General features: G+C 43.1%; 2 protein-coding genes and 2 pseudogenes across 2 annotated transcripts in view; all 4 read right to left on the bottom strand.

Moving 5' to 3' along the window:
- LOC104989533 (UDP-glucuronosyltransferase 1-1-like) overlaps window positions 1–26,366 on the bottom strand; it is a 129,344-nt gene that overhangs the window by 34,396 nt on the left and 68,582 nt on the right. The window lies entirely within an intron of this gene.
- LOC104989535 (UDP-glucuronosyltransferase 1-3-like) lies at window positions 9,936–12,333 on the bottom strand. The gene is given in 2 exon segments (XM_010841242.1): window positions 9,936–11,432; window positions 11,435–12,333. Coding segments are annotated over 2 exon segments (915 nt in total). The 5' UTR covers window positions 11,892–12,333; the 3' UTR covers window positions 9,936–10,974.
- Window positions 15,760–21,114, bottom strand: LOC104989536 (annotated as a pseudogene).
- On the bottom strand, window positions 23,818–26,155 carry LOC104989537 (annotated as a pseudogene).

Genomic DNA, 26,366 nt, shown 5'->3' with positions numbered 1-26,366 from the left:
ACAAATGGACTCATCGATACAGAGAGCAAAGAAGCAGCTGACAGAGGGGTGGGGAGGGGAAAGGAGAGAGAAGGGTAAGGGGGGTGAAAATGCAAACTGCCTTGTGGTATATGCACAATGGAATATTACACAGCCATAGAAAAGGACACATTTGAGTCAGCCCTAATGAGGTAGATGAACCCAGAGCCTGTTATACAGAGTGAAGAGGTCAGAAAGAGAAAAACAAATATATATTAATGCATATATTGGAGAAGGACATGGTAACCCGCTCCAGTATTCTTGCCCAGAGAATTCCACGGACAGAGGAACCTGGTGAGCTACAGTCCATGGAGTCACAAAGAGTGAGACATGACTGACTGCCACTTTCTTTCAATGCATGTACATGGCATCTAGAAAGCCGGTACTGATGAGCCTATCTGCAGGGCAGTGATGGAGACGCAGACACAGAGAACAGACTTGTGGACACAGTGAGGGAAGGAGAGGGGCCTGAATTGAGAGAGTAGCAGGGAAACATATAAATTACCATATGTGAAATACATAGCCAGTGGAACTTTGCTGTATGATGCAGGGAGCTCAAATCAGGCACAACCCAGAGGGGTGACAACCTAGAGGGGTGGGGTGGTGTGGGAGATGGGGAGGGGTTCAGAAGAGAGGAGTCATACGTATACCTATGGCTGATTCATGTTGATGTATGGCAGAAACCAACACAATTTTGTAAAGCAATTATTCTCAAATTAAAAAGTTTTTTAAAGGATCCAAACTTCCAGTTGCAAAATAAATGTCACAGGTATGAAATAAGAGTGTATGAAATAGAGTCAAAAGTTATGTAATACCTTTCTACTGTGAATATCATAACTGGGTTTATCATGGTGATTCTTTTGACGGGTATGGAAGTACTGAATCACTATGTTGTCTAACAGAACTAACATAGCACTGTGGTCAATTATATTTCAAAAATCAACAAATGCATAGAAATGGAAATCAAATTTGTGGCTACCAGAGGCAGAGAGCAGGGGCAAAGGGGAGTTGGATGAAGGCAGTCTAAGCGGACAAGCTTCAATTATGAGAGAAACAAGGACAGGGGTGTAATGTATAACATGATAGATATATTTAACACTGTTGTATGTTACATATGAACATCATTAAGAGAATATTCTAATAATTCTCATCACAAGGTAAAAGATTTTTTCTGCTCCTTTAATTTTGTATCTATATAAGATGATGAGCGATCACTAAACTTGTTATAGCAATCACCTCATGATCTAGAAAAGTCAAATCACTCTGCCATCCACTTTAAGCTTATTCAGGGCTGCCTGTCAGTTTGTCAATTATATCTCAGTAAAACTGAAAGAAATAATAGTAAACGAACACCTTAAAATTTTTTACACTGAGTATATCTTTAAAGGACAATATTATATATATATATATATATATATCTGATTTAATAAAATATACTATTAAAATTAATGTAACCCTCTTTTTGCTTTTCTAAATATGCCAACTACAAAGCTTTCAGTTACACATGTGGTATGCATTATACTTCTATTGGATAATTCTGTAATAGATCAGAAAGAAGACCTATTAAGAAATTTTTATAGCAATGACTTCACACGGAGAAGGCAATGGCACCCCACTCCAGTACTCTTGCCTGGAAAATCCCACGGACCGAGGAGCCTGGTAGGAGGCCGTCTATGGGGTCGCACAGAGTCGGACACAACTGAAGTGACTTAGCAGCAGCAGCAGCAGTGACTTCACAAGAAACGTTCTCTGATTACAATCCAAAATAAATAGAAAAAATAGGAGAAAGGTAACCACAATAAATCTTAACCACATGGGAACTAAGAAGCAACCTTGTTAACACCAGCAACAACAAACGGCAGGGCTCCCCTAGTGGCTCAGTGGTTAAGAATCCACCTGCAATTGCAGGAGACACAGGTTCAATCGCTGATCTGGGAAGATCCCACATGCCTCAGAGCAGCGGAGCCCGAGGGCCACACCTACTGAGCCTGTGCTCTAGAGCCTGGGAACCACAACTGATGAACCCATGTCCCGCAGCTACTGAAGCCGGCACGCCCTGGAGCCTGTGCTCCCCGACAAGAGAAGCCACCACAATGAGAAGCCTGAACATTGCAACAAAGAGTAGACCCTGCTTGCGGCAACTAGAGAAAAGCCTGAGCAGCAACAGAGGTTCAGCGCAGCCAAAAATAAATAAACAACTAATAAAATTATTTTTCAAAAGCAGATAGTCACTGACTCAAAGAGGAAATCAAAAACAAAAGTTTGAGTTAAGAAATAGAAAGAATATGAGAACAATTTATTTCAAAATCTAAGGGATCTAAGAAATGCTTTATTTATGACCATCAATTCTTTATTATTAGGAAAACAAAAGAAAATTAATGCTTACCTAAGGAAAGCAGAAAAACAGCTATAAAATTAACTAAGCAAGGATGACATCATCAATAAAAAAATAAGTGGCAATCAATGAAATAGAAAACAAAAATAGTAAAAAGAACAAGCAAACCCAAAAGCGATTTCTTTGAGAAGACCAGTAAAATAATTCAACGTGTCATAAATCTTAAGAAGGAGAAGAAACAAAAATGCAAAAGATTTAGATTTTAATATTTCATATTTTGAAAAAATTGTCCATTAACATTCAAAGCCATCACCTCTAAGGGTAAAGTGAAAGTCGTTCAGTCATGTCCGATTCTTTGTAACCCCATGGACTGTAGCCCACCAGGCTCCTCTGTGCACGGGATTCTCCAGGCAAGAACACTGGAGCGGGCAGCCATTCTCTTCTCCAAGGTACATTTCAGACCCAGGAATGAAACCAGGGTCTCCTGCATTGCAGGCGGATTCTTTACCATCTGAGCTACCAGGGAAGCCCACCTCCAAAGGTAAACCTCTAAGTGTAAACACACTACAGAAATGAGTGACAAAATCTCAAAGTAAAAACAACAGTTTAGTGGAGCAAAAGTAATTAACAGTGTGTGTACCGTGGTAACACTTGGACATTTCAGTGTACATGATTTTTCACGTACCAAAGAAATCGGCACAAACATATCCAAATGCCTTCACATGATACACCATGTCTGCTGGGCACGTTATAATAATGATAATAGATACTATTTGTGTGTTTACAATGACAGTATAAAGTCAGAATAGTTAGGTCACACGGCCAAGGTAATTCAGCTAGAAAAACGGGAGTGAGGATTTGAACCAATGCAGTTACCTCTAGAGAACATATTCACACAGAAAAACTAGAAAGAACGGAGTGGCAAATGCTTTTTAAATGCTTCCGTACTTTCCACCTTTTACAAATCTAGTCGATACATACATATTTTACAATTGGACAAATGCATTGCATACAGGAAGAAAACCAAGTAGAATAGATTGTGGTGTGAGCAAAAATGAAATGTGAAGATAGAGCCCTTTGCCATAATAAATACAGTAATGTAAAGGGATATAAAAGTAAGAATACAAAAACCATAAGAGATCCAAAGTCATGGAAGTTAATACAAACTCAGTACAAGTCATATAAGTGGGCAAAAAAAAGGGGGGCTAAGTAGATTAAAAGACAAACCCTGCCCCTATGAGTCCTATTTCAATTAAACCCAAATATTCAGGGTTAACATGGGAAGACTCTGAAACCATGAGGAAAGTGGTAGTTTCCATCATGGAAACTTGGGGTGCAGTGACCTGGGCTGGGGTAGGTGTGGTGATGTGGTCAAAAACTTCCTCTTTGAGACCCACTTCTCAACATCACTGCTCAGTCTTCCCTGCTCTCCAGGCCTCATCACTAGTCTTTGATGACATCCCACCTTAAACACCTACCTAACATGCCATTCAGCTATGTACATCCCCACATCTTACTCCAGACCCCAACTCCTGCTCAGAGACTTACGCAGGCACAGCTTCATCTCTGAAAAGTTGGACCCAATTATTTCTTTCTCCAATCACAGAAACCCAGACTTTTCTCTCCACTATGGTCCCACTTCCACTTAATTTATTCAACCTCTCTGAAACTTCTCCTTCCATTTGGCATTTAATTCTCCTGTAACCACACCTCAATCTCTTCCAAGACAAAACCACTAAGAACTATCAGGTCAACAGATGCAATATACCAATTCTTTCTTGGTTTTGATGGTGCCAGACCCCATGGTCCTTACTGGCCATGTCCTCTGTCTGCCTTCTGTCTGTGGAAAACCTTTAGCCCAAGAATGACGTTAGTCAACGAAGTGAGAAAATGCAAAAACAAAGGAAAACAGTCCAACAAAACTAAATAGTCAGTAAGCAAAGTCAAGGACCTTTAGTTCCTCCTCAGGGGCCATAGATAATGCTCTGAGCTGTATCCTGTGAGCTGTCATAGACACTGAAACCCCCATGAGGTGGAAGAAGTTAACCCCATGGTGACCAGATGTAGCCATGACATAGAAGCTGCCACCATTCTGAGAACTGGCCTCAAGGAAATGGGAACAAACTGGCCCTGGGACTGAAGATTAACTGTACTCAAAGCAATTAAACCTGGAGAAGGAAATGGCCACCCACTCCAGTATTCTTGCCTGGAAAATTCCATGGAAAGAAGAGCCTGGCAAGCTACCATCAATGGGGTCACAAAGAATTGGCCACAACTGATCGACTGAGCACCAAAAATTAACATGATGGTGGTCAGACCACTGACACCAATTTCAAGATGACTGTCAGAGCTGACTGTGCTGTTTCTACACAGAGGCCCCTTCCCTCTGTCAATAAAAGCTCTTGCCTCGGATTGTCCAAGGAGGAAATAAGTGTTTGGACAGGACTCTCCTCTCTCCACCCGCTTCCCGGAAACATTCATCCAAGCAAACTTTCACATCCACCAGTCTTGCTTCTTTACTGTCTTTTGAGCTACAAGCAACCAGACTCCACTTTGCTTACACTTCTGTTGAACACCCTCAGGCAAAATCCTCTGAAGGATAAATTCACAGCTCCAGCACCTGCTCCTACTCCGCTGGAGAAAACCGCACAACAGTTATACCGATGCCTTTATTAAGGGGCAATCACGGTGGAATCACACCACTGCCTGTCAATCCTATCACACACCCTCAACCCTGCCTCCCACTCCTCTCAGAGATCATTGGAAGCCTTTACTGCCCTCCTGGAGGCACGTTAACAATGCATCTCACCACAGATGGTGAGGAGGAGGAGGAGAGGTAGAAATCATCAGAAAAACCAGTACATAACAAAACACCCTGAACTGTTGTTTTTTAAAAAATAAAATGCACTCCACTGGGAGCACTGATTGAACAAAAGCAGCAGTACACACCTGAGATAAAGGTTTCCTGTTGGCACAGTTGATGCCCCCAATGAACACCATGTTGGGCATGATTGGCCACGGGTACTCCACCACAAAGTCTTCTCTGAACAGCCACACGGATCCAGAGGCAAGAATCTCCCCCAGCGACACCTCTCTCTGAAGAAGCTCAGAGGCCATACGTGCATAAGGAGTGAAGGTAATCAGGCAAATGTACTTCAGGGCCAGAGGGTAGAGCATGTTCTTGACCCTTTGGAAGAATGTCATGCGGTCTGGATTCATTGTTAATATCCTAGGAACACATGAGAAAGGGTTTGGGCACACTGTGCCCTCAGCATCTAAGTCGCAGGGAATAGACGCAAAAAAATACACATCAGGAATGAACAGGTACTTAGCCAGCACTGCCCCACAGGCATAAATAGGGTCCATTAAAACCACATCAGAGGAACTGGCATTCAGGTCCTTGTTACACAGAAGCCCTTTACAAGACCTTTGAAAGAGCAAAGACACATTTTCAAAGCCCCCATAGTCTGCAACATCATCGTTACAAAATGTACTCTTTCAAAACTCAGAATAAAATGGCCCTACATGAGGAAATCAAATTCATTCTGGGTATACAGAACGGTGTAGCTTTTCATGATGAAAAAGTCCTCTGCTTTGATGTGCACATTGACCTCCAGAGACAGGACCACTGCCGGTGACCCCTGGCGTGGAGCTCCCGCACGGCCTCCCGCATGCTGAGCCAGTGGCTGCCCTCCATGGGGACCACCAGCACCTTCCCAGCCTCGGCCCATCGCCCGGCGCACAGACAGAGCAGGAGTCCAGCCAGCACCTGCCGCCGAAGCTGCCATCCCAGGGCCATCCCTGCACAAGCCAGACTGTCTGGTCTGTGCCATCTGTATTTGTTGCCTTTATCTTATCACCAAGTCACTTAGGCAAAATGGCATGTCATTGGAAGGCAGCGTGCCCTCCTTACATTAATCATTACAGGATAAGTCCATGCCTGGGTTTCATCACCTCTGATTTCACCCAGGGAAAGGTTACCCACCTTATCTTGGAAAAACTCTTCTGACCTGCTGCTCCCAATGGGGAGCATTCTAGTTCACGCTCTTGTTCTTCATCCAATTTCTAAAGCAAGACTGTGTCTGCCCTATTCCCTTGGTCACCTCCTACCTGTCTGCTAACCCTGTTCTCTGGGGCTGGACTGAACGCTGATGAGTCACCTCTGCCCCAGTCCCCACCCAGAACCACTGTTGCATGTGACCTTATCTGAGAAAGCTTCAAACTCTTTCCCCCATCATGGGTGAATATGGAGCACATCGAGGGAAACATGCAACATCCCAAGAACAGCCTTCTCTCAGCAGGGAGGGGATGGTGGCTCTCTGATTTGCTCTGGTTCCAAACTGGACACCTCGTGCACTCCCCAGAGAGAGTCTGTTGGAGCAGCTGCCCGATATGGAAACATCTGGAAGGATCCTTGAGGACAACAGCAGAAGGGCTGCTTGAGAATTCTTTCTCTGCCTCATGGAGTAGAACTTCCTGTTACCTAAACCATCAGTGGGCAAGGCAGCTTTTTGTAATGACAGTGGGGTTCAGAGGGTGCCAGGCTCCAGGACCTGCTGCACTTTGGACAGGAAGGACGGCCCCATGCCTCCGTGTAGGCTCTGTGAATCCTCTTCTGATGCGGACCCCACTAGGCTTCCACTGCTCTGTGTAGGGACTGAAGTGCGCATTATTCTGGATCTTTATTACATCTTGAAGTTTATGTTCAGGGCTTCCCACGTGGCACAGTGGTAAAGAATCCTCCTACAAATGCAGGAGACACAGGACATGTGGGTTCAATCCCGAGGTTGGATGTAGGAAGATCCCCTAGAATAGGAAATGGTAACCCACAATAGTATTCTTGCCTGGAAAATTCCACAGACAGAGGAGTCTACATAAACTGTACAAAAAAGGTTTTAATGACCCAGACAACAATGAAGGTGTGCTCACTCACCAAAGCCAGACATCACAGAGTGTGAAGTCAAGAGGGCCTTAGGAAGCATTACTACAAAAAAAGCCAGTGGAGGTGAAACAATTCCAGCTGATCTGTTTAAAATCCTAAAATTGAGGCTGTTAAAGTGCTCTACTCAATACCCCAGCATATTTGGAAAACTCAGCAGTGGCCACAGGACTAGAAAAGGACAGTTTTCATTCTCATCTCAAAGAATGGCAATGCCAAAGAATGTTCCAACTACTGGACAATTGGGCTTACTTCACACGCTAGCAAAGTAATGTTCAAAATTCTTCAAGCCAGGCTTCAACAATACATGAACCATGAACTTCCAAATGTTCAACCTGGTTTTAAAAAAGGCAGAGGAACCAGAGATCAAGTTGCCAACATCTGCTGGATCATCAAAAAAGCAAGAGAATTCCAGAAAAACATCTATTTCTGCTTTATTGACTATGCCAAAGCCTTTGACTGTGTGGATCACAATAAACTGTGGAAAATTCTGAAAGAGATGGGAATACCAGACCACCTGACCTGCCTCCTGAGAAATCTGTGTAGCTCAAGAAGTAACAGTTAGAAGTAGACATGGAACAACAGACTGGTTCCAAATAGGAAAAGGAGTACGTCAAGGCTGTGTATTGTCACCCTGTTTATTTAACTTATACGCAGAGTACATCATGAGAAATGCTGGGCTGGAAGAAGCACAAGCTGGAATCAATTGCCCAGAGAAATATCAATAACCTCAGATATGCAGATGACACCACCCTTATGGCAGAAAGTGAAGAAGAACTAAAGAGCCTCTTGATGAAAGTGAAAGAGGAGAGTGAAAAAGTTGACTTAAACTCAATATTCAGAAAACAAAGACCGTGGTAATCCGGTCCCATCACTTCATGGCAAATAGATGGAGAAACAGTGGAAACAGTGGCAGACTTTATTTATTTGGAGCTTCAAAATCACTGCAGATGGTGACTGCAGCCATGAAATAAAAAGACACTTACTCCTTAGAAGAAAAGTTATGACCAACCTAGACAGCATATTACAAAGCAGAGACATTACTTTGCCAACAAAGGTCCGTCTAGTCAAGGCTATGGTTTTTCCAGTGGTCATGTATGGATGTGAGAGTTGGACTATAAAGAAAGCTGAGAGCCAAAGAATTGATGCTTTTAAACTGTGGTGTTGGAGAAGACTCTTGAGAGTCCCTTGGACTGCAAGGAGATCCAACCAGTCCATCCTAAAGGAGATCAGTCCTGGGTATTCATTGGAAGGATTGATGTTGAAGCTGAAACTCCAATACTTTGGCCACCTGATGCGAAGAGCTGACTCATTTGAAAAGACCCTGATGCTGGGAAGGATTGAAGGCAGGAGAAGGGGACAACAGAGGATGAGATGGTTGGATGGCATCACCAACTTAATGGACATGAGTTTGGGTGAACCCTGGGAGTTGGTGATGGACAGGGAGGCCTGGCGTGCTGCGGTTCATGGGGTTGCAAAGAGTCAGACACAACTGAGTGACTGAACTGAACTGAGGCTTCAACACTATGTGAACCAAAAACTCCAGATGTGCAAGCTGAATTTAGAAAAGGTAGAATAAGAGATCCAATTGCCAACATCTGTTCGATCATAGAGAAAGCAAGGGAATTCCAGAAAAACATCTATTTCTGCTTCATTGACTACGCAAAAGCCTTTGACTGGATCACGACAAACTGAAAAATTCTAAAAGAGATGGGAATACTAAACCACGTTACCTGCCTCCCAAGAAACCTGTATGCATCTCAGGAAGCAACAGTTAGAACTGGACATGGAACAACAGACCTGTTTCAAATTGGGAAAGGAATACATCAAGGCAGTATAATGTCATCCTTCTTATTTAACTTAGATGAAAATACATCATGCAAAATGCAAAGGCTGGATGAATCACAACCTAGAATCAAGATTTCTAGGAGCAATGTCAACAACCTCAGATATGCAGATGATACCACTCTAATGGCAGAAAACAAAGAATACTAAAGAGCCTCTTGATGAGAGTTAAAGAAGACAATGAAAAAGCTGGCTTAAAACTCAACATTCATAAAACTAAGACCATGGCATCCAGTCCCATTACTTCATATCAAATAGATAGGGAAAAATTGGAAACAGTGACATGTTATTTTCTTGCATTCCAAAATCATTGTGGATGTTGACTAAAGCTTCAAAAATAAAAGACACATGTTCCCTGGAAGAAAAGCTATGACAAACCTAAACAGAGTATTAAAAAGCAGAGACATTACTTTGCCAACAAAATTCAACAGAGTCAAGCTATAATTTTTACAGCGGTCATGTATGGACGTGAGTGCTGGAGCATAAAGAAGACTAAGTACCGAAGAATTGATTGTGCTGGAGAAGACTCTTAAGAGTCCTTTGGACTGCATGGAGATCAAATCAATCAATCCTAAAGAAAAGCAATCCTGAATATTCAATGGAAGGACTGAGCTGAAGCTGAAGCTCCAATACTTTAGCCACCTGAGGTGAACACCTGACTCATCGGAAAAGACACTGATGTTGGGCAAGATTGAAGGCAGGACGAGAAGGGGACGACAGAAGATGAGATGGTTGGATGGCATCACCAAGTTAATAAACATGATTTGAGCAAGCTCCATGAGATAGTGAAGGACGGGGAAGCCTGCTGTGCTGAAGTCCATGGGGTAACTTAGCAATGGAACAACAGCAACAATTCAGGATTAATATAAGAAGACTTTGAAATGATGAGGAACACAGTAGTTCCCACCATGGAAATGTGGGGTGTGATGACGGGGCTGGGGTAGGTGTGGTGATGAGGTCAAACCCTTCCTCTCTGAAACTCAGTTTTCTTCATTACTGTGCCCTCTGCTACTGTGTTCATAGGCTCAGTTTTTCCTCCTCTCCAGCTGCCCCCCCAGGCCTTTTACGATCTCAGTGTCCCAAGTTGATGACCCCTCTGGCATGCATCTAACTATGTAACTCCCCGCCACCCCTCCAGACCCCAACTCCTGGTCAGAAGATTTCTGGTCAGCACAGGTCCATCTCTGAAAAGTTGGACTCAATTATTTCTTTCTCTCATAAGAGAGAGCCCAACTTCTGTCTCCAATATTGTCTCACTTCCACTTAATTTATTCAACCTCTCTGAAACTTCTGCTTCCTTTCAGTGTTTAGATTTCCAGTGACCACACCTAAGACCTTTCCAAGACAAAACCACGATAAACTATCAGAACAACAAATGCAGTTTGCCAGTTCTTTCCTCCTCCTATTGAACACCCTCAAGCAAAACCCATGATGGATGGATTCACAGCTCAAGCTCTTGGCTCCTACTAGATTGAGAAAACTGCACGACCATCACAACAGTGCCTTTACAAAAAGGCAGTCACGGTTGAGCCACACAATTCTTTCTCAGACCGAATACGGACCCTCAGCCCTGCCTCTCAATCCTCTCAAAGATCATCACAAGCCTACACTACCCTCCTGGAGCACTTTAACAATGGATCTCACCAAAGAGTGTTGGAAGGAGAATGGGAGGTAGCAATCTTTAGAAAGATCAGTAGATAAGTGAGCATGTGCAAGTAGGTTATTTTTAAAAAATATGTTCCACTTGGGAATTCCCTGTCAGTCTAGTGATTAGGACCCACCATTTCACCACAAGGGCCTTAGGTTGCAGTGTGGTGAAAAAGTTTTTAAAATTTTTTTATGAAAAGATCGTGCTCCACTGGGAGCACTGATTGAGCAAAAGCAGCAGTACACACATGAGAACCTGAGGTTTCCTGTTGGCACAGTTGATGTCCCCAGCGAACACCATGTTGGGCATGATCGGCCGCGGGTAGTCCATCACAAAGTCTCCTCTGAACAGCCACACGGATCCAGAGGCAAGAATCTCCCCCAGGGACACCTCTCTCTGAAGAAGCTCAGAGGCCATACGTGCATAAGGAGTGAAGGTAACCAGGCAAATGTACTTCAGGCCCAGAGGGTAGAGCATGTTCTTGACCCTTTGGAAGAATGTCATGTGGTCTGGATTCATTGTTAATAACCGAGGAACATATGAGAAAGGGTTTGGGCATGCTGTGCCCTCAGCATCTAAGTCACAGGGAACAGAACGCAAAAAAAACACAGCAGGAATGGACAGGTATTTAGCCATCACTGCCCCAAAATAGGGTCTGTTAAAACCATATCAAAGGAACTGGCATTCAGGTCTCTGATCAAGTCCTCGTTATACAACAGTGCCTCACAAGACCTTGCAAAGAGCAAAGACACATTTTTCAAAGATGCTATAGTTTCCAGAAACATTGTTACAAAGTGTACTTTTTTAAAAAGTAGACATACATGAGTCTTCAGGAAGGAATCATATTTGTCCTGTGTGTAGGGAACGGTGTAGACTTTCACGGTAAAAAAGTTCTCTGCCTTGATGTGCAGGTTCACCTCCGGAGCAACGACCACTGCCTGGTGACCTCTGGCGTGGAGCTCCCGCACGGCCTCCCGCATGCTGAGCCAGTGGCTGCCCTCCATGGGGACCACCAGCACCTTCCCAGCCTCGGTCCAACGCCCGGCGCACAGACAGAGCAGGAGTCCAGCCAGCACCTGCCACCGAAGCCGCAGTCCCAGGGCCATCTCCGCACAAACCAGAAGCTACTGAGTCTCTGGTCAGGCTGTGCTGCCTATATTTGTTCCCTTATCTTATTGTATCATCAAATCACTTAAGCAAAATGGCATGTCATTGGAAGGCAGCATGCCCTCCGAACATTAATCATTACAGGATAAGACTATGCCTGTGTTTCATCACCTCTGATTTCACCCAGGGAAAGATCACATCCCCTTACCTTGGAAAATCTCCTCTGACTCTGCTGCTGTCTCTGGAGAACATTCTAGTTCACTCTCTTGTTCATCCAAGACTCGAAGCAAGACTGTGCCTGTCCATTCCCTTGGTCGCCTCCTACCTCTCTGCTAGGGTTCCCTGGGGCTGGACTGAATGCTGAAGAGTTGCCTATGCCCTGTTTTCTTGTGTTCCAAAATCACTGCAGATGGTGACTGCAGCCAAGAAATTAAGGACATTTGCTCCTTGGAAGAAAAGTTATGACAAACCTAGACAGCATATTAAAAAGTAGAGACATTAATTTGTTGACAAAGGTCCATCTAGTCAAAGCTATAGCTTTTCCAGTAGTCATATATGGATAAGTTGGACCATAAAGGAGGCTGAGCACCAGAGAACTGATACTTTTCAACAGTGGTGTTGGAGAAGGCTCATGAGGGTTTCTTGTACTACAAGTAGATCAAACCAGTCAATCCTAGAGGAAATCAGTTCTGAATATTCATTGGAAAGACTGATGCTGAAGCTGAAGCTCCAATACTTTGTCCACTTGAAGAGCCAACTCATTGGAAAAGACCCTGATGCTGGAAAAGATTGAGGGCAGGAGGAGAAGGGGACGACAGAAGATGAGATGGTTGGGGGGCATCACTGACTCAATGGACATGAATTTGAGCACACTCCAGCATATGGTGAAGAACAGGGAAGCCTGGTGTGCTGCTGTCCGTGGAGTCCCAAGGATTTGGTCACAAATGAGCAACAAATGGCTGATTCCTGTGGAGGTATGGCAGAAACCACCCAATATTGTAAAGCAATTATCCTCCAAATAAAAATAAAATAAAAAATTTTAAAACTACAATGAAAAGTCACCTCACACCATTAGGATGACTATCATAAAAAAAAAGAAAAAAAGCCAACACCCAGAAAACAAGTCTTGAAGAGGATGTGGAGAAACTGGAACCCTGGCGTACTGTTGGTGGGAATGTAAAATGGTGCAGCCACTGTTGAAAATATATCCAGCCCCTCAAAAAATAAATAATAGAAATACCAAATGATCCAGCCATTCCTCTTATGGGTATATACCCAAAAGAAATGAGAGCAAGGATTCAAACAGATACTTGTACGCCCATGTTCACAGCAACATTATTCACAACAGCAGAAGGTAAAAGTAACCCATGTTCATTGGCAGATGAATAGATAAGCCAAATGTGCTCTATCTGTAAAATGGAATACTATGCAGTCTTTTAAAAGAAGGAAATTTTGACAACATTGCTGAACCTAGAGGAAAGGAAAGTGAAAGTCGCTCAGTTGTGTCCGACTCTTTGCGACCCCATGGACTATACAATCCATGGAATTCTTTAGGTCAGAATACTGGAGTGGGTAGCCTTTCCCTTCTCCAGGGGATCTTCCCAACTCAAGGATCGAACCCAGGTCTCCTGCATTGCAGGTGGATTCTTTACCAGCTCAGCCACAAGGAAAGCCCTAACACAGATACCATAAGCTAAGTAAGGAAACACAGTTCACTTAGGGGATTGGAAATGGTGGTGTTTTTTCTGCTATAGCTAGGGATATAAATCTAGACTAGGATAAAATAAATGTAGAGGCATGCAACATCATGCATGGGAAGATTTAACTCTCTAACACTCTTGATTTTGCCCCATGCTAAGCTACACATGTAGTGACAGACCAAGTACAATGTCACTGGGGTTTGTAATATTACAAAAAAAATTTTTTCAATCCACCTAGAAGCATGTGAGGCTTCTGATAGGAGTAGTTCCTATCAGACCAATACTACCAAACATATGTGTCAGCCAATGTTTGGATAAATTTTTCAAGTTAAAAGAGATAGACTTCATATATATGGTAAGTTATTTTTGGAAAATTGCAAATAATATTCAATAGAGAAGGTCTTTTCAACAAATGGTGCTTGGAAAACTAGATGTCTGAATGTAAACAGTGCATTTGGACACTTACAAATGACATATAAAAGTTGAACTCAAAATGGATCAAAAACATAAATGTAAGACTGAACACTATAAAACTCTTAGACAAAGACATATGACAACATTTCACTATCTTGTATTTGGTGAAGATTTCTTGAAAATTACAACAAAGCATAGCTCATAAAAAAACAACACATTGGACTTTGAAAATTTTTAAGTGTATGTATTAAAAGATATTATCAACAGAGTACAAAGGCAAACCATAGAATGGAAGAAAATATTTACAAATCATATATCTGATAAGGGATTAATATATCCAGAATATATAGAGAACTCCTATAACTCAACAACAACAAAAAGACTTGATTCAAAAATGGACAAAGGACTTAGACATTTCTTGAGAGAATATGTGCAAATGACTAATGAGCAATGAAAAAGATGCTCAATATCATTAATCACTAGGGAAATCAGATATCACCTTACACCATTAGGAAACTGATCATTTAAAAAAAAAAACAGAAAACAGGTCTTGAAGAAAATGTGGAAAAATTAGAACCCTCATGTACTGGGAATGTTATGGTGATGGGAATGTAAATGGTGTAGCACTCGTACATCAATGCAATGTACAAGTGTAACGTACAATGTGTAATGTACAATGTAATGTACATCCCATCTGTGTAATGATGATGGGAATGTAAAGGGTGTAGCCACTGTGGACATAGTATGGAAGGTCCTCAAAAAATTAAGAACAGAAATACCAGGTGATCCATCCATTCCACTTCTAGGTATACACAGAAAAGAAACACTGAAAAAAGTCTCAAAAAGGTATTTGTACATCCATATTCATAGCAGCATTATGCACAACTATAGAAGGGAAAGCAACCCTTTCATTGGCAGATAAACAGATAACAAGTTTGGTCTAGCTATATAATGGAATATTATTTGGCCTTAAAAAGGAAGGAAATTCTGACAACATGATTGAACCTAGAGGACAAGATACTAACGGAAATATGTCAGTATCAAATATGAAAATATTGTATGACTCCACTAATATGAGGTACCTAGACAAGTCAAACTTATAGAGACAGGAAGTAAAATGGTGGTTACTACAGACTATGGAGTGTGGGAAACTGCAGAGATGTTGTTTAAGGGGTATACAGTTCCAGCTTTTCAAGATGAAGAGTTCTGGAAAATGGTTGTACAACAATATGACTGTAATTAACACTACTAAACTGTACACTTGAAAATGGTTAACAGGGCAAATCTTATGTTAGAGGTATTTTATCACAATTTAACATTGTTAAAAAGCAAATTTTATGAGGAAACACAGCAGGCATAAACCTGTGTGCAACAACCCAGCAGCTATATGTTAAAGTAAAAACTATTAAAAATTCCAAAAGCAAATTGAGCAAAATTCAGTTAAATGAAGATATATTTTAAGACATCATTTTCAGAATTGGGCACATTGAGCTTTCTTTAATAAAAAAAATTGAAAATGTACATCTTTGGACTTATCTATGAAACATTGTGTGTGTGTGTGTGTGTGTGTGTGTGTGTGTGTGTGCACACGCTAAGTCACTCACTTGTGTCTGACTCTTTGCAACCCCATGGACTGTAGCCTGCCAGGCTCCTCCATCTATGGGATTTTCCAGGCAAGAGTGCTGGAGTGGATTGCCATCTCCTTCTCCAGGGGATCTTCCCGACCCAGGAATTGAACCTGGGTCTCCCGCATTGTGGGCAGACGCTTTACCGTCTGAGCCACCAGGGAAGCCCTAATATGCCATAGATATGATTCAAAAGTGGCACTTTCCAGTGCAGTGTTTTGGGGTAAAATGTAGCTCCCCAAAAAGGCTACTGTCAGTATCTATATCACCATGATGATCTCTATTTGCCTTCTGCCTCTCTGGGATGCTCTTCTAAATCATCAGGTGGGTCTGATCCAGGCTCCTTTCAGAATATTGTTTATTCCCTGGGTCTTAGAGTGTGTGAGATTTTGTGTGCACCCTTTGAAAGTGGAGTCTCTATATCCTATAGTTCCTTGGCTCTCCAAGTGGAGGAGGCACAGTATAATCAAGACCAATACACCTGGGCAGATGATCCACATATAGAGGATAATTATAATTGCTGAGGCTTTCCCTAAGGAGTAAAGCCTATGAACCCACACTGAGCCTCCCAGCTTGGGGTCCAGAACCAGGAAGAAGAGCTCCCAGAACACTGGGCTTGGCAGGCCAGTGGGGCTTACTTTTACTTTCAGGAGAGTCAGATATGACTGAGCGACTTCACTTATGCCATATGAGCCTTAGGACCCAGCCCCACCCATCAGCCTGTCAACACCAGTACTGTGTTGCCTCAAGTATAGGAGATAGTTGAGTGGAGACACAAACTGGCTCACTAACAGGATGACTGTCTTAAGACTTGATGAGATCCCAGCTACCTGGGACATGGACTCATCCACCAGAAGCCCCAGGACCTGGCCCTGTTCTCCAGGGGGCCCAGGGTGTGGAATCACCTACCAGTGCACTAGCTCCAGCCCAGGGAACTCTGGGCCGCAGTCCACCCTCCAGCATGCTGACACCAGGTCCATCCCCCAGGCCTTACAGCAAGACACTCCGGGACCCAGTAACCAGCGTGTCACCATTAGATATATATGGAGAGACAGATACGGCCACAACAGAGGAGCACCGAATGCAAAAAGCAAACATTAACAGACATAAAAAGAGAAGTTGACAGCAAACAACCATATTAGAGTACTTTAAAATTCCACATACATTAATAGACACGTCATTCAGATAGAAAATCAATAAGGGAACACTGGCCTTAAACAACACATTAGATCACTTAGATTTAATCAACATACATAGACCATTCCATCCAAAAGCAGCAGTAAACACATTCTTTTCAAGGGAACATGGAACGTCCCCTGGGATAGATCACATGTAAGGCCACAAAACAAGTCTCAGCAGATTTAAGAAGACTGAGATCACATCAAGCACATTTTCCAATCATGACGTTATGAAACCAAAACTCAACTACAAAGAAAAAACTGGAAAAACACAAACACATGGAGGGTAACCCATGTACAACAACTTATCAATGGGTCACTGAAGAAATAACAAAGGAAATTAAAAATAACCCATGTACAACAACCAATCAATGGGTCACTGAAGAAATAACAAGGGAAATTAAAAATACTTGGAAACAAATGAAATTGAAAACTCAATAGTCCAAAATCTGTGGGAAACAACAAAAGCAGTTCTAAGAAGGAGGTTTATAGCAATACAAGTGTACATCCAGAAATAAGAGAAATCACAAATACATAACCTAACCTTATACCAAAAGTAAATAAAAGAATACATGAAATCCAAGACAGTATACAGAAAAAAATACAAATAAGAGCTGAAATATAAAAGCTAAGTGAATGAAGAACTCTTTCTTTGAAGAAATAAATAAAATTGATACACCTCAATTTTCTGAAACTTCATCCAGATTTATCAGGAGAAAAAGAGAGACGGTCAAAGTAAATCAAATCAGAAATGAAACAGAGAAGGCACAACCAACACCACAAAAATGTAAAGGATCATAAGATCTTTTTGTGAACAACAACAAACCAAAAAATGAACAAGTAGCAGACATGGACAGATTCCTAGAAATGCACAATCTCCCAAAGCTGAACCAGGAAGAAACAGAAAATAGCAACAGTCTAATTATTGTTCAATTAGTATAAAAAGATTCAACAAAAAATGAAAAAAACCAAAAACATTAAGAGACCAAAAGTCGTGAAAGTTAATATAAATTCACTGCATGTGACATAGATGGGCAAAATCATGATTAACTTGGTGGGTTAAGAAACAACTGCCCCCAAGAGTCTTATTTCAATTAAACCCAAATATTCAGGGTTAACACAAGAAGACTCAGAAACTATGGGGAAAGCAGTAATTCCCATAATGGAAACTTGGGGTAGGGCGGACTGAGCTGGGGTAAGTTTGGTGATGTGGTCAGAATGCTTCCTCTTTGAGACTCGGTTCTCGGCATCACTGTCGCCAGCGCCACTGTGCTCTTAGGCTCAGCTTTACCTCCTCTCCAGCCCCCACCACTAGCCTTGATGACCCCAGTGTCCCAAATGAAGATCTACATGACATGCAATCCAACGCTGTATGACACCACGGTTTTCTCCAGACACCAATACCTAGTCAGAAGACTTCTGGTGAGCACAGCTCCATCTCTGCAAAGCTGGGTCTATTATTCCTTTCTGTGATCACAGAGAGCCCAAATTCTCTATCCAGCATTGTCTCACTTCCACTTAATTTATCTGACCTCTCTGAAACTTCTGTCTCCTTTGGGTGTCAGGTCTCCTGTGATCACACCTGTCTCTTCCGAGACAAAACCACTAAGGATTATCAGGTCAGTAAGTGCAGGTGGCCAGTTCTCTCATCCTTCAGTTGAATACCTCAGTGAAAAATCCCTGGTGGATGGATTCACAGCTCAAGTTCTCTGCTTCTACTCATCCGGATAAAATTTCACACAGTTATAACAGTACCTTTACAAAGGACAATCATGGTTGAGTCACACCATTTCTTACCAACCTATTATTGCCATTACCTCTGCCTCTCATTCCTCTCAAAGACTATTACAAACTTTTACTACACTACTGGACATACTTTAACAACTTATCTCACCAAAAATTGCTAGAAGGACATTGAAAGTTAGAAATCTTTAGAAAGATCAGTAGATAAGAAAGAACCTGGAAGTAAGTTTTTTAAAAAATATATGTATTTCACTAGGGAATTCTCTGCTGGACCAGGTTTGCATTCCAAGCGCGCACTGCCAAGGGCTTGAGTTCAATCCCTGGCAGGTGAACTAGAATCCCACAAGACGCGTGGCAAGGCATAAAAAGTTTTCTTAATTTTTTTCATTAAAAATAATGTGTTCCACTTGAAACATTGATTGAATAAAAGCAGCAGTACAGACCTGAGATAACTGTTTCCTGTTGCCACAGTTGATGCCCCCAATGAACACCATGTTGGGCATGATCGGCCGTGGGTAGTCCATCACAAAGTCTCCTCTGAACAGCCACACAGACGCAGAGCCAAAAATCTCCCCCAGCGACACATCTCTCTGAAGAAGCTCAGAGGCCATACGAGCATAAGGAGCGAAAGAAAAATGGCAAAGGTACTTCAGGGTCAGAGGATAGAGCATGTTCTTGACCCTTTGGAAGAATGTCATGTGGTCTGAATTCCTTGTTAAAAACTTAGGAACATAAGAGAAAGGGTTTGGGCATGCTGCGCCCTCAACATCTAAGTCACAGGGAAGGAAACGCAAGAAAAACACAGCAGGAATGGACAGGTACTTAGCCAGCACTGCTCCGCAGGGGTAAACAGGGTCCGTTAAAACCACATCGAAGGAACTGGCATTCAGGTCTCTGATCAGGTCCTTGTTATACAGCAGTGCCTCACAAGACCTTGCAAAGACCACAGATGCATTTTTGGTAGCTTCAATAGTTTTCCAAAACATGGTTAGAAAATTCACTCTTTCAAAAAACATATTAAAACTGCCCATCAGGAAGTAATTAAAATCATCCTGGGTGTATGGAATGGCATAGGTTTTCTTGATGAAAAAGTCCTCTGCCTTGACGCGCACATTGACCTCTGGAGCAACGACCACTGCTTGGTGACCTCTGGCATGGAGCTCCCGCACGGCCTCCCGCATGCTGAGCCAGTGGCTGCCCTCCATGGGGACCACCAGCACCTTCCCAGCCTCGGCCCATCGTCCGACGCACAGACAGAGCAGGAGTCCAGCCAGCACCTGCCGCTGAAGCTGCAGTCCCAGGGCCATCTCCACACAAACCAGAAGTTACTGATTCTCTGGTGGGGCTGTGCTGCCTATATTTGTTCCCTTATCTTTATTTTATCATCAAGTCACTTAAGCAAATTGCATGTCATTGGAAGGTGGTGTGCCCTCTATACATTAATCATTATAAGGTAAGTCTATGCCTTTTTTTCACCACCTCTGGTTACACCTTGTGGGAAAGATCCCTTCCCCTTATCTTGGAAAAACTCCTATGACTCTGCTACTTGCTCTGGGGAGCATTCTAGTTCACTCGCTTGCTCTTCATCCAAGACCCAGAGCAAGGCTGTGTCGGCAGAATCCCTTGGTCACCTCCAACCTTTCTTCTAATCAACTTCTGTTGGGCTGGACTGAACTCTAAGCGGTTACCTGCGCCCCAGCCCCCTCCCAGATCTTCTGCTGATTTTGACCTTATCTGAGAACTCTTTAAACTCTTTTACCCCAATTCATTGGTGAATTTGGAGCACATCCAGGGAAATACATGATATTCCTAAGACAGCTTTCTCTCAGTAGGGAGGGGACACTGGCTGTCAATTTTTCTCCTGGTCCACCCTGGGACACCTACTGCAATGTTCGGGGGAGAGTCTTTTGATTGGAGCAGATGTCAAATATAGAAACACCTGCAGTATAATGGCTGTTGGACAATTTTGTAGCTACTTCATGGAAAAAGAGCTACTGTAATCTAAAAGTATCAGTGGGCAAGATAACCCTTAGCAATGACACACGGGGGTCAGAGAGGGCCAGCCCCCAATGTCAGTTCACCCTAGGACAGGAGCGAGCACTCTCCCGGCCTCAGAGAAGGCTCTCTGAATTTCTCTTATGATGCTGATGATGTTAATCTTCCACTACTCTATTTAGGAACTGGGGTGTACATGAATCTGGACCCCTAGTACACCATATACTCTGTGTTCAGATTTTTCTCCAAGGTCATTTACAGACCTAAGTCCTGATAAGGATAGATTCTTCAGAACTGAGGGGCTCCTGAATTTGGGGGGGGCCTTCTCAGGTGGGGCCTGTGCAACAGATTGTGTCTCAGGCCCATGATGTAGCCCTGCTACAGAGACTGATGCCCACATGTGCTCAGCAGGACACGACATCTCCGTGTCCTGTCCACCCTGGGGATGATAGGGGCAGACTCCCTGTGCTGCCCAGTGATCTCTCTCACTGAGCACCCTCTTATGCATACATCAGTTCAGATCAGTTCAGTCGCTCAGTCGTGTCCAACTCTTTGCGACCCCATGAACCACAGCACGCCAGGCCTCCCTGTCCATCACCAACTCTCGGAGTCCACCCAAACCCATGTCCATTGAGTTGGTGATGCCATCCAATCATCTCATTCTCTGTCATCACCTTCTCCTCCTGCCCTCAATCTTTCCCAGCATCAGGGTCTTTTCAAATGAGTCAGCACTTTGCATTAGGTGGCCAAAGTACTGAAGTTTCAGCTTCAGCATCAGTCCTTCCAATGAATATTCAGGACTGATTTTCTTTAGGATTGACTGGTTGGATCTCCTTGCATTCCAAGGGACTCTCAAGAGTCTTCTCCAACACCACAGTTGAGAAGCATCAATTCTTCAGTGCTCAGCTTTCTTTATGGTACAACTCTCCCATCCATACATGACTATTTCAAATACCATAGCTTTGACTAGATGGACCTTTGTTGACAAAGTTATGTCTCTGCTTTTTAATATGCTGTCTAGGTTGATCATAGCTTTTCTTCCAAGAAGCGAGCGTCTTTTAATTTCATGGCTGTAGTCAACATCTGCAGTGATTTTGGAGCCCAGAAAAATAAAGTCAGCCACTGTTTCCATTGTTTCCCCATCCATTTGCCATGAAGTGATGGGGCTAGATGCCATGACCTTAGTTTTCTGAATGTTGAGCTTTAAGCCAACTCTTTCACTCTTTTCTTTCACTTTCATCATGAGACTTTTCAGTTCCTCTTTGTTTTCTGTCATAAGGGTGGTGTCATCTGCATATCTGAAGTAATTGATATTTCTCCTGGCAATCTTGATTCTAGCTTGTGCTTCATCCAGCCCAGCGTTTCTCATGATGTACTCTGCACCTAAGTTAAATGAGCAGGGTGACAATATACAGCCTTGACATACTCTTTTCCCTATTTGGAACAAATCAGCTGTTTCATGTCCAGTCCTAACTGTTGCTTCTTGACCCGCATACAGATTTCTCAAGAGGCAGGTCAGGTGGTCTGGTATTCCCATCTCTTGAAGAGTTTTCCACAGTTTATTGTGATTCACACAAAGTCTTTGGCATAGTCAATAAAGCAGAAGTAGATGTTTTTCTGGAACTTTCTTGCTTTTTCAATGATCCAACAGATGTTGGCAATTTGATCTCTGGTTCCTCTGCTTTTTCTAAATCTAGCTTGAACATCTAGAAGTTTATGGTTCATGTACTACTGAAGCCTTGCTTGCAGAATTTTGAGCATTACTTTGCTAGGATGTGAGATGAGTGCAATTGTGCGGTAGTGTGAACATTCTTTGGTATTGCCTTTCTTTGGGATTGGAATGAAAACTGATTTTTTCCTGTTACTCCCACTACTGAGTTTTCCAAATTTGCTGGCATATGGAGAGCAACACTTTCATAGCATCATCTTTTAGGATTTGAAATAGCTCAACTGGAAATCCATCACCTCCTGTAGCTTTGTTCGTAGTGATGCTTCCTAAGGCTCATTTGACTTCGCATCCAGGATCTCTGGCTCTAGGTGAGTGATCACACCATCATGGTTATCTGGGTGATTAAGATCTTTTTTGTGTAGTTCTTCTGTGTATTCTTGCCACCTTTTCTTAATATCTTCTGCTTCTGTTAGGTCCATACCATTTCTGCCCTTTATTGAGCCCATCTTTGCATGAAATGTTCTCTTGATATCTCTAATTTTCTTGAAGATATCTTTAGTCTTTCCCATTCTATTCTTTCCCTCTATTTCTTTGCATTGATTGCTGCAGAAGGCTTGCTATTCTTTGAAACTCAGCATTCAGATGGATATATCTTTCCTTTTCTCCTTTTCCTTTAGCTTCTCTTCTTTTCTCAGTCAATGGAATTCCCCAGGCCAGAAAACTGGAGTGGGTAGCCTTTCCCTTCTCCCAGGGATCTTCCCAATCTTGGGATCAAACCGAGGTCTCCCACATTGCAGGTGGATTCTTTACCAGCTGAGCCACTAGAAAAGCCCAATCTAGCTCTGTACACCCCCACATTTTTCTCCAGACACCAACTCCTGGTCAGAAGACTTCTGGTCAGCACAGCTCCATCTCAGAAAAGCTGGATCTGTTATTCCTTTCTCTGATCATAGAGAGCCCAACTTCTCTGTCCAGCATTATTTCATTTCCACTTAATTTATTTGACCTCTCTGAAACTTGTTTCCTCTGGGTGTTAGGTTTCCTGTGATCACACCTCAATCCCTTCCAAGACAAAACCACTAAGAATTATCAGGTCAATAAATATATTTTGCCAGTTCTCTCATCCTTCATTTGAAGACCTCAATGTAAAATCCCTTATGGATGGATTCATAGCTCAAGTTCTCTGCTCCTACTAAGCTGAAGAAAGTTGCACAACAGTTACAACAGTACCTTTACAAGGGACAATCATGGTGGAATCACACCATTTCTTGTCAACCTGTTACTGAACATAATCTCTGCCTCTCCTTCCTCTCAAAGTGAAAGGAAAGTGAAATTAGCTCAGTCGTGTCCAACTCTTTGCACCCCATGGATTGTCAGGACTGTAGCCTGTCCATGGACATCTCCAGGCCAGAATACTGAAGTAGGCGGCCGTTCCCTTCTCCAGACGGTATTCCCAACCCAGGGATCAAACCCAGGTCTCCCACATTGCAGGCAGATTCTTTACCATCTGATCCACCAGGGAAGCCCCAGAATACTAGAGTGGGTAGCCTATCCCTTCTCCATCAGATCTTCCTGACCCAGGAATCAAACTGGAGTCTCCTGCATTGCAGGTGGATTCTTTACCAGCTGAACTAACAGGGAAGCCCCCTCAAAGACCATCACAAACTTTTACTACACTACTTGAGGCATTTTAACAACTTATGTCACCAAAGACTACCAGAAGGAATTTGAAGGTTAGACTCTTTAGAAAGAACAGTAGATAAGAAAGAAGCTGGAAATAAGTTGTTTCCTAAAAATACATTTCACTTGGGAATTCCCTGGTTGACAAGTGGTTAGGACTCCAAGTGTTTACTGCCAAGGGCTTGGGTTAAATCTCTGGTGGGTGAACTAGGATCCCATAAGATGTGAAGCATGGCATAAAATTTTTTTTAATTTTTTCATTGAAAATAATGTGTTCCATTTGGAACACTGATTGAACAAAAGCAGCAGTACAGACCTGAGATAATGGTTTCCTGTTGCCACAGTTGAAACCCCCAATGAACACCATATTGGGCATGATCTGCCATGGGTTGTCCATCACAAAGTCTCCTCTGTACAGCCACGCAGATGCAGAGCCAAAAATCTCCCCCAACAACACCTCTCTCTGAAGAAGCTCAGAGGCCATATGTGCATAAGGAGTGAAAGAAAAATGGCAAAGGTACTTCAGGGTCAGAGGGTAGAGCAAGTTCTTGACCCTTTGGAAGAACGTCAAGTGGTCTGAATTCCTTGTTAACAACTTAGGAACATAAGAGAAAGGGTTTGGGCATGCTGCGCCCTCAACATCTAAGTCACAGGGAAGGAAACGCAGGAAAGACACAGTAGGAATGGACAGATACTTAGCCAGCACTGCCCCGCAGGGGTAAATAGGGTCCATTAAAACCTCATCGAAGGAACTGGCATTCAGGTCTCTGATCAGGTCCTTGTTATAAAACAGTGCCTCACAAGACCTTTCAAAGGCCAAAGACAGATTTTTCGTAGCTGTCATAGTTTTCCAAAACAGTGTTAAAAAATGCACTCTCTCAAAAAACATATTAAAACTGCCCATCAGGAAGTAATCAAAATCATCTGGGTGTATGGAATGGCATAGGTTTTCATGGTGAAAAAGTCCTCTGCCTTGATGTGAACGTTGACCTCCGGAGATAGGACCACTGCCTGGTGACCTCTGGCGTGGAGCTCCCGCACGGCCTCCCGCATGCTGAGCCAGTGGCTGCCCTCCATGGGGGCCACCAGCACCTTCCCAGCCTCGGTCCAACGCCCGGCGCACAGACAGAGCAGGAGTCCAGCCAGCACCTGCCACCGAAGCTGCAGTCCCAGGGCCATCTCCACACAAACCAGAAGGTGCTCCGTCGCTGGTGGGGCTGTGCCACCTATATTTGTTCCCATATATTTATCTTATCATCAAGTCACTTAAGCAAAATGGCATGTCATTGGAAGGCGCTGAGCCCTCTGAACATTAATCATTACAAGATAAATCTATGCCCAGGTTTCATCACCTCTGGTTTCACCCAAAAAAAGATCACTCCCCCTTATCTTGGAAAAACTCCTCTGACCTACTGCTTCCTCTGGGGAACATTCTAGTTCACTCTCTTGTTCTTCATCCAAGACCCAAAGTAAGGCTGTGCCTGCCCATTCCCTTGATCACCTCCTACCTCTCTGCTAACCATTTCTCTGGGGCTGGACTGAACACTGAGGAGTCACCTCTGCCCCAGTCCCCACCCAGAACCTCTGCTGAATGTGACCTTATCTGGGAACTCTTTAAACTCTTTCTCCCTATTCATGAGTGAACTCAGAGCACCTCCAGGGAGATATTAATACATGACATTGCTATGATAGCTTTCTCTTAGCAGATAGGGGATGCTCACTGTCCATTTTTTCCTGTTCAACACTGAGACACCTCTTGCAATGTTCAGGGAAGAGTCTATTGGGACAGCTGTCAAACATCCAAATATCTGGAGAGATCCTTAAGAAAGAGAGCTGAAGAGTTGGTTAATTCTGTTTCCACTTCATGGAATTAGAATTGCTGTTATCTAAAGTGTCAGTGATTAGATTGCTTAGTTTCTGTGATTATGGTTTCAGTCTGTCTGCCCGCTGATGCCCTCTCTCAGTGCCTACCATCTTACTGGGGTATCTCTTAACTTGGATGTGGGGTGTCTCTTCATGGCTGCTCCAGCAAAGTGCAGCCACTGCTCCTTACCTTGGAGGTGGGGGACGTGGAGAATCTCTTCTCAAGATTATCTCCAATCTAATCACATGGACCACAGCCTTGTCTAACTCAATGAAAACTAAGCCATGCCTTGTAGGGCCACCCAAGATGGATGGGTCTTGGTGGAGAGTTGTGACAAAATACGGTCCACTGGAGAAGGGAATGGCAAACCACTTCAGTATTCTTGCCTTGAGAACCCCATAAACAGTATGAAAAGGCAAAATGATAGGACACTGAAAGAGGAACTCCCCAGGTCAGTAGGCACCCAATATGCTACTGGAGATCAGTGGAGAAATAACTCCAGAAAGAATGAAGAGATGGAGCCAAAGCAAAAACAACACCCAGTTGTGGATGGGACTGGAGATAGAAGCAAGGTCCGATGCTGTAAAGAGCAATATTGCATGGGAA

The sequence above is a fragment of the Bison bison genome, unplaced genomic scaffold (genome assembly GCF_000754665.1).
Source record: "Bison bison bison isolate TAMUID 2011002044 unplaced genomic scaffold, Bison_UMD1.0 scf7180017864158, whole genome shotgun sequence".
Lineage (NCBI taxonomy): Eukaryota > Metazoa > Chordata > Mammalia > Artiodactyla > Bovidae > Bison > Bison bison.
This window is presented reverse-complemented; position numbering and strand designations above follow the sequence as displayed.